This window comes from Mchenga conophoros, linkage group LG20, assembly GCF_057382185.1.
Source record: "Mchenga conophoros isolate Kocher_MC1m ecotype Shallow Benthic linkage group LG20, M_conophoros_male_GT1.1, whole genome shotgun sequence".
NCBI lineage: Eukaryota > Metazoa > Chordata > Actinopteri > Cichliformes > Cichlidae > Mchenga > Mchenga conophoros.
The window spans coordinates 29,695,624-29,704,220 of NC_140545.1; the positions used below are offsets into that span (position 1 = coordinate 29,695,624).

General features: G+C 43.0%; 2 protein-coding genes across 3 annotated transcripts in view; one reads left to right on the forward strand and one right to left on the reverse strand.

Moving 5' to 3' along the window:
- Positions 1-1,481, reverse strand: part of spryd3 (SPRY domain containing 3) — a 76,106-nt gene extending 74,625 nt beyond the window's left edge. For both annotated transcript variants that reach the window (XM_085260195.1, XM_085260194.1), the window contains exon 1: positions 1,418-1,481. The gene's annotated coding sequence lies outside the window, so the exon portion shown is untranslated. The remainder of the gene's footprint in view (positions 1-1,417) is intronic.
- A 2,459-nt stretch (positions 1,482-3,940) lies between these two features.
- Positions 3,941-8,205, forward strand: igfbp6b (insulin-like growth factor binding protein 6b). Its single transcript, XM_085260190.1, has 4 exons — positions 3,941-4,534; positions 5,387-5,421; positions 6,169-6,288; positions 6,641-8,205. Exons 1-4 carry the CDS (start codon positions 4,198-4,200, stop codon positions 6,752-6,754), a joined length of 606 nt encoding a protein of 201 aa, XP_085116316.1. The 5' UTR covers positions 3,941-4,197; the 3' UTR covers positions 6,755-8,205.
- The last annotated feature ends 392 nt before the right edge of the window (positions 8,206-8,597 follow it).

Consider the following 8,597-nt stretch of genomic DNA (forward strand, 5'->3'; position numbering starts at 1 on the left):
AAAGCTGTCGCTCTTCTTATGAAATGCTGTGTTAGTTTTACGCCAAATGTAACAAGACGCAAACTTTTCTGTCATCAGTTCCCAGACTTTTTTCTCCCAAAGTCTTTGGAATCATCAAGATGTTGTTGGCAAATGTAAGGCAAGCCTTTATGTTCTTTTTGGTTAAGAGTAGTTTTCACCTTGGTACACTCCCATAGATGACATGCAGTCTCTTTCTTATTTTTGAATCATGAACACTGAATCTTAACTGAGGCCTTCAGTTCTGTAGATGTTGTTCTGTGTTCTTTTGTGATCTCCTGCATGAGTCGTAGATGCGCTCTTGGAGTAATTTTGGAAGGCCAGACACTCCTGGGAAAGAGCACTACTGCTCCAAATTTTCTCTATTTGCAGATAATGGCTCTCACCGTGGTTCACTGCAGTCCCAAACCCTCAAGAATGCCTCTCTAATCCTTTCCATGACTTTGTTTCTCATCTGTTCTTTCTTTCGATTGTGGCATGATGTGTTGCTTTTATCCTGTTTCACTTCATCAGACAGATTCTATTTAACAGAATTCTTGAGACAAAAAGTCTGGCAGCAATCAGTAATATGGCAAATATAGTGAACTTCAGTTGAAAATGAATGTGATTAATTGCAGTTCATTCGTGATTTAACGAGGGGGAATTTATTTTTCACACAGGGCCAGGTAGGTTTAAATAGCCTTTCTGCTTTTTCAGAGAACTGTATACACTTAATAACATGTATAAACCGCCAGTCAATCATACAGATGAGTTCCTAAATAAATCTCAGTCTTAATCGTCACCTACTTTCTATAACCATTTTATGAACTATTAAACATGTATCAGCACGAAGAAACAGGTGGCACACACACTGAAGCTAGCCAGAATAAATCATAGTTATGATAGTTATTGACATTTATTAAAGTTTTAAATTCTATAAAATTCTTGCTTCCAATGACCCCAAGGCATAAGAGAAACGGTACACTAGAAATACAAACGTAAAGCTTTCGCCGTCATAGTCGCAAGAAGGGGGCGTGCCGATGTTTACATCTGTCATCCAGCTGCCGTGCTAACGAAGATGCTAGTTTTAAGTTCAGGTGATGGTCAAACAGGTAACTTGTGTATTGTTAGCTGAAGGTTACAGTTAAGGGATGATTAAACGAGCCTCCAAAATTACAAACATCAGCTCACCAGACGAAGAGGGGGAGAAAGCGGTTGAATTTGGCCAGGGAGCTAAACGCAGGTTAGCGTCATTAGCGGCTAATGCGATAGCCTCTTTATGCTTCAGCGCAAAGCAAAGAGAACAACGAGAGACTGTTCCCTAAAGCCGGAGAGCCGAGTTTTGCGTCAGTGTAGCCGTCATTTCCGATAACTCACTCGCTAACCTGCTATCTAGGCAGTAAATGAGGCAGAAACTCACTTTCGTCCATCAGCTATCCATCCATCAGCGGCACACTTGTGTAAACTTTGGGAACGGCGCTTCCCAGTGACGTCACGCCCCATTCCGCTGAACGGGCCAATTGCAGCGAGGTTTGAGAAGTGGTGAGAAGCCACTTGGCCAATCCCGCTTCTGCGATGTATATATCAGCCATGTATTTGGCACCATTCATTATGTTCATGAATCCCTCACCACACACTTTCCACTCTGTAAACCTCGCCTTCTGTTCACAGGTTCTGTTTCATTATCCCAAACTGAAACATTACTATAAATATGAATTAGGCAGTTGGCTACCTCAGTAGGGGTCCAGAGGGGATTTGACCCAGTCCCCACCACAGGGTTTGTGTAGAAGAAGAAGTGGCAGCAGAGAGAGAAACTTTCTGAGCCAGTTGGGACAGATCTGAACTTTTATGGAGGAATCAAGAGAAGGAAGAAATTGTATTTAGCCTGCCCGAAGGAGGAAAAATGAATAATCCAGGGCACTGTGGAAAACAGAGCCCCCGTCGGTCTGGCAAGTGTCTTGGAACATTCTCCTAATATGTGGAAAAGGACTAGAAGTGCTGCGGCTTGCAAGCTGATGGGAACACAAGATGGCAGGTGATTTCTGCCCTTCTTGCCAAGATTAATCAGAACAGCAGGCGGCTGATGGCAAGGCCGAAATTGGCCTCATGTAGCCCTGAATTCCAGCCAGTACAGGCCAGTGGGTATGTCTGTATGCTCTGCAGAGTCTGAGCTGCTACTGCGGGAGCCAGGCACACGTTTTAACAACTAAATGTCTTAAGGTCAGGCACTGTATTAAAAAAAAAAAGCTAGTGAGAAATGTCATTACCACTCAGCGTTGTTGGCTTAATATAAATATTTATGCCCTGTTTGTTTGCTTTTACATCTGTATGCGGACCAGTGAAAGGCAAGGTAAAGTTATAACCTTGATTATTATCACGCATAAGCACTGTTTGAGAAACAGCACTCCCTGACGGCTGCAGACTCCCCCAGCAGGACAAAGCTCCTACCAGACTACAAAACCTGAAAGGAACACAATAAAGGGCCTAAGGTGTTGAGTTTTGGCCTCCCCCAGTCTGATCAAACATCCCAATGATGTGCCAGAACAAGCCAAAACCACAGAGGTCCCACCCCTGTAACTCACAGCACCCAAAGGATCAGCTGAATGGACATCCAGAGAGTTCCCGTGTCCATGCCCTGATGGATAAGAGCTGTTTTGGCAGACTCAATCAATATTAGGCCAACCTCTACCAGTGATGTTGTAATCCTGTGATATGTTGCAGGGATAGTTGGGCATAAGTGACAAGAGTGGCAAAAAAAAACAAAACAGAAAGAACTGCTCCCAAAACATAAATGCTTTTTCTAACTAAATGACTATACACAAAAGTGCAGCTTTGACTAAGAATGAGAGGTCTGATCTAACCACTTCACTCTCTCAACTGCAGTAGTTGCAAAGTTACTTTTTGCATATGCCTGTAAGAAAACAAGACTTGTGCCTTTTACAGTTTTGTGCGCTGTAAAAACATCATTTAGATACACTGAATAATCTGAATCACATGAGAATATTTAACATAACTGGGCTGAGGTGTCCATTTTATTATGCCACGGTCAAGTGTTGTACATTGAGAAGAAGCGCAGAGGAATCAGTAGCTGAAGAAAATCCTCACTGAGTGGAGCATAATTCAGTTTGGTCTTGTGCATTTGTCCCTCTCCTCCTCCCTCTAATTATCCAGATGATTACTCTTCCAAGTCAAACACCTGGCAAGCAAAAGCTCCAACTGCCATTTAATATCTGATAGCTACTGAAATATAATCTAGAGGTTTAACAGCTTATGAAAGACTGGATTAGATGTAATGCAATATCCGACATGGCAGTGATTAGGCTGATGCACGCAGTTGGTGCGTGGAGTAAACTTACATCAGTGTATGAGCACGCTGGATTTCTTGGTGTATTTCTTCTGAATCCAGCTCATTCTGTGAACTTTGACACGTGTGACAGAAAGACGGAGTATTACAGGTGTGTAGCTCAGTTTTAGGATTACATGTTTGCTCAGGAAACATTCTGTCATAACCTCAAACCGAACTCGAGCAGGAGCGAACACACAGCTGTGCATTTGTCGTGGCGAATGACAATGCAGTGGCAGCGCCGCCGATGGAAGCTCATACTATACATTTGTGTTTGTTACCATGGCAAATGTTCTTCCAGAAAGGTCTCTGACATTGGAAAAAGTGCAAATGGCTGAACGTGACTTCTACTGTTTATGCATGGGTGATGTTGAACATAAGTGGAAGAAGAAGGACTAGATGAATGTGTTCGTATATACCAGGAAAGGGTGGGGAGATTTTGATAATTTCTGAAAGGAACATAATCCACCCCCCACTTGCTCTGTCTCCCTCCCTGCCACCTCCCTCTCTCTCTCTCTTTCTCCCTCTCTCTCTCTGAGTCCCAGCCCCTGAAGGTGTCATAACTGTGCTCTCTCTCTCTCACTCTCTCTCTCTATCACCGCCTTTCAGATCTTTAAAAGCTGGTGCTTTGCCGTGTCTCTCACGATCTCCATTTGTCTCATCTGGCACTGCAGGGGACTCTCGACCGGCAAAGCACCAAGGAGAGCTACTGTATAGAAGCGGGAGGAAGACTGAGGAAAGAGGAGAGAAAGGGAAAGAGAGTAAGAGTGAGAGAGAAATATACATCCAGAAATAGCATCAGCTACATTTAACTGACAGAGAGTGACAGTGTGGAGAACCTGAGACCTGGACAGAAAATGCCTATCCTTTCTAACTTAACAACCGTTGTATTGTTGCTCATTGCTCACTGCGGATCATGGACCGGGGCGAACCGCTTGGGTCCCTTCAAGGTCTGCCCTTCCTGCAAGGATCCACTGGGGGCAGGTCGGCCCCCCAGGGACCATAATGCTGCTGGCAGCACGTCAGTGCTGGCCCAAGGAGAGCCCTGTGGTGTGTACACCCTGACCTGTGCCAAGGGGCTCCGTTGTGTTCCCCCACCAAGGGAGCACAGCCCCCTCCAGGCTCTGTTGCAGGGAAGGGGCATTTGCGCCAAGTACAGCAAGACTAGTCCCACCGAGAGGCCCCACCCCACAGGTAAGATACTGTATTTACACACACACGTGCATGAAATCACATAGGCACGCACCTACAGATGCAAACAGGGGCTTGCACGGCAACTGCATATAGGCTTGATTTGAAGGGGATATATGGCGACAGCCACACATTAGTGTATATACAGTGTGCCTCCCCCAGTATTGCTATAAATTGCATGTGATGCTGTGTCACTTACCAGCACAAGAAGGGACAATTAGTATGTGGCATTTAAGCCTGGTTGCATTTTGTGCACCACTAATGAATTTGCAGACCTCTGGCATCTGTTCCGCAGCACCTCTGGCTTCGCTGTTGATGAAAATGTCAGTTCCTTTTATGGTGGAAAATCACCACAATCACATTAACAAAGAGAAAACTACACCTTGTGTGAGCTTTCTTCAATTTTGGGGGATCTGTAAGTGAAGATATGCACCCATGAAGTGTTATTGTTACCATCCATTTCAGTGACAGGGTGCATGACAATGATCTGTCCAACAAGCCGGCTTCTCTGTAGAGAATTTAGAATGAATGTGAAAACTGTAACAGTGTCACCTACATTCTGATCAAGCTGCTTTTTATTGCAGTGATCTCCATCTACTGTTCAAACTGAGATACTGCGATTAACTATCTGAAAAGGAGCCGTACTGACAGAAATTAGGTCTCTCATTAAATGGCCAGCACACATGCATGTCCTCTTACTGAAGGTTCATTAATGTACTACGCTAAAAGAAGCAAAGCTATATCACAAAGTGTGAGTGCATTATTTTAAGTATATAGTGTATGATCTGACAATGGGTGCTGTTTTACCGGTATCATGCTTCAATGTTCTCATGTCGGCGTGTCATTTCCTCTCAGGTCCACATCCTTCACACAGTGGTGACATTGAAAAAGTAAGTTCATCCTCTTATTGTGAGATAAGCTACTCCATCTTCACCTAAATCATTAAAAATCTGACATTTCTAACCCTGTTATGGCTGTATGTTGAGCTGCATCTACACAGTTCTTCCCATAGATCCTCTGTCGTTTGGGGTGTTGCAGTGGCATGTACACACACACACACACGCACACACTGCTCTGAAGCCATGCATTATGGTGCATGATGTGTGTGCTGCTATGCGGCAGAACTAATTGAGCATGATGTGAATCAGGAAAGTTTCGAGCCGGCCGCTGCCGCTACAGATTTCTCAGTTAGTGAGCTGGTTTGCTGTGCAGTGTCTGAGCCAGTATGGATGCTATAAGTAGAATGCGATAGCCACCTAAATGGTCATATTTAGGTGGCTATTGCACAGTTCAATTTCTCAAAGTGACACAAAAACGCAGAGTCACTTCAAACCATTCAGTGACCTGAAAATCAAAAGCATTGTATAACAATATGGTTATATAATGATATACAATATGTGACATCTGATCTATATATATAGAAATGTGCATTTTCTCTGCTTCTGGCTGGAATGCTGCATCACCGTAGCTAATCCTTAGTGATTCACATCGACATGTGTTCTGCAAAGAGGATTTCTGCCAACACAATCACCTGAGGGGGGATAGCAGCTTGCCACTGCCACTCTTCATATTAAGGCAGGTTCTCTCTGTTTGCCTCTGGCGGTGTTTGAAGTCACACTCTGCGTTGCTGTTTTCAGGCACCCTGTCGCAAGCTGCTCAATAGCGTCCTGAGGGGTCTTGAGCTGACAATCTTCCAGTCTGACCGCGACATCTATATACCCAACTGTGACACTCGTGGCTTCTACAGGAAAAAGCAGGTAGAGCATTATCAGTAGAGCTATCGTGAGGCATGACAGTGGAACTTTGTTGAGCTTATGTGATGGGAAAATGTCTCGTTGCTGCACTGACTTGGTGTTACTGTACATGTGTCAGAGCTGCACTCCACTGCAGCTTTCTGTTCAGTGCATCCACAGATTAGTGTGTGACCACAGGGGCTGAGAATAACTGACACCTCTCTCTGAGCCTCTCAGCTGTGGGCTCAGAGAATCACTACTGCGCTATGATGACATATCATTTTCTCTCTCTGCCTCCCTCACCACCTTTCCTACCCTCTATCTCGGCGCTCTTTCCCTATAAAAATCTCCCTCTCTTTCCTTTAATTTCACACAGTGCCGCTCCTCCAAGGGAATGCAGCGTGGCCACTGCTGGTGCGTAGACGAGCTCGGCACGCCCGTGCCTTCACGTGCCAGCGAAGATGGTACCATACCATGCGATGGCGAGTGAGGGACAAGTCCGCCTGGTTGCTCTCAGCCTGGAGGAGGTGGAGAAGGAGGAGGGCGAGGAGGAGGTGGAGGAGCAGGAGCACGGGGAGAGGGGGTGGCTTTAGCTTGTGCTAGACACTGCCTGGACAGGAGGGAGCAGGGATAAACCACTTCCTATGGAAAATACACACCAGTTAATGTCCTCTCTATAAGCAAGACAAACACACTCTCACAGTCCAGCAGTAGCAACAGTAACATCTGCCTGAATGTTCAACAGTTGCAGCAATGTCCTCTGCGTCGTGTGGTGGCGCGCTGCATGCTCACATTATTGCTCCGTGAACTGCCTCAGTGATCCAAGCTGTATCTCTCCGAATGATCTCTATATTCCCTGGCTCTTGTCCTGGCTTTCTGGTAGATTTTTATTTTCCCTTTTCACTTTAGGATAGCTGACACTGCCTGTGTTTGTTCTGATCTCAGTGGGCTGAAATACTGTTACGCAGGTGATGTGACACAAACGTTCGAAAAAAAAGTGTCTCCCTCACCGTCCTCTCTCCCTCTCTCCAAAGATACACTGACATCAACATACTTATAATTGACAGAATATTTCTTTTCTATTAATTTATTTTTTTTGAGTATTTCCATCAAGTACTGCTTGAATCTCACAGTATCTTATATATATATGTCAAGTCAGAGAGAAAAAAAAAGTCATACTAATATGATACTGGAAGCTTCTGTTCACTTTATTTGTCAAAATAGCGTTCTGACTGCTTATTGGTTGATTGTTTGTACATATGTTGGATTTTTGTGGTCGACTGTGTGTTCTGAAGTGGCAGACAAAAAGCTTACGGCTGTTACCCTTTTCAAAAAGTTGTAAGGCATATTTTTATACACGTCAATATAATATTTTATATATGAATTGTTGGTTTATTTAATGAACTACAGTACAATGCCATGTATTTTTATATTGTCAGCAGTTTCTTATTTAAAGACAGAGATTATTTTATTTCATGTTAGGGGAAGTGTTGTGCTTTAGAGGCACTTTTATGGCAAAACTCATCACATTCATCAGAGCTCTATTCAACTGCTGTACATCTTATGGTTAGATCTCATGTTTTTAATTTTCCTTTTTGTTTATTTATGCTTTGTTCATTTGAGAATTTAAGAATGTCCATGTTACTATTATGTTTTCTTTTGGCACATCCTACTTTTAAAATTATGATTTCAGTACAGAAAAAAAAGATCAAATTTGTTATTGTTATAGTATGTCTTTCCCGAGTCCTTGCAAAAGTCATGAAATTGTGTGCTATTAAAGTGTGATTAGAATTTATCTATTTCTGACCAATCTTGTTGTGCCAATGTGTGTGCCGTGATGAAAGGTCCATGCACAAAGGACCTGTAAGATTTGCAAATATGAAAATAAAACATAATGATAATAAAAAATAGAGAAGAATAAAACATATATTAATATAACAACTGGTGTTGTGTCTGTTTCTTTTGTGAAATATGTCATTTGAGAGCAATTTTAATCACCCAGGGAGTGACCAAGAGAAGAAAACAGCTGTAAAGATAATTTCTTTAGGCTCAAATTTTCACAACAAGAACAAGCAATTATGTAATTAAAAAGGACGTAGCTACACTGATTAAAACACTTTACAGTAGACTGAAGTTAAGTCTCAAGCTATAAGAAATAATAATACACTATGTGTACTATAAATTATACATAGATGTATGACTGCATAATGCCAGTGTTTGTAGCATTTAAATGCAAAACTAAGACTAATTAGCGCTAAAGCCAAATGTGTGTTTGGACCAACATTTGTTTACTGATAATAGCTAGAGCCAGTGCTGTGTATATCAAGACTTAA

What these genes read in the sequence shown, in the direction of transcription:
- igfbp6b (XM_085260190.1), top strand. Translation starts at nt 4,198, where the DNA reads ATGCCTATCCTTTCTAACTTAACAACCGTTGTATTGTTGCTCATTGCT. An exon ending in ACAGTGGTGACATTGAAAAA is followed by an intron (nt 5,422 to 6,168) that starts GTAAGTTCATCC and finishes TGCTGTTTTCAG; the next exon opens with GCACCCTGTCGCAAGCTGCT. An exon ending in GCTTCTACAGGAAAAAGCAG is followed by an intron (nt 6,289 to 6,640) that starts GTAGAGCATTAT and finishes AATTTCACACAG; the next exon opens with TGCCGCTCCTCCAAGGGAAT.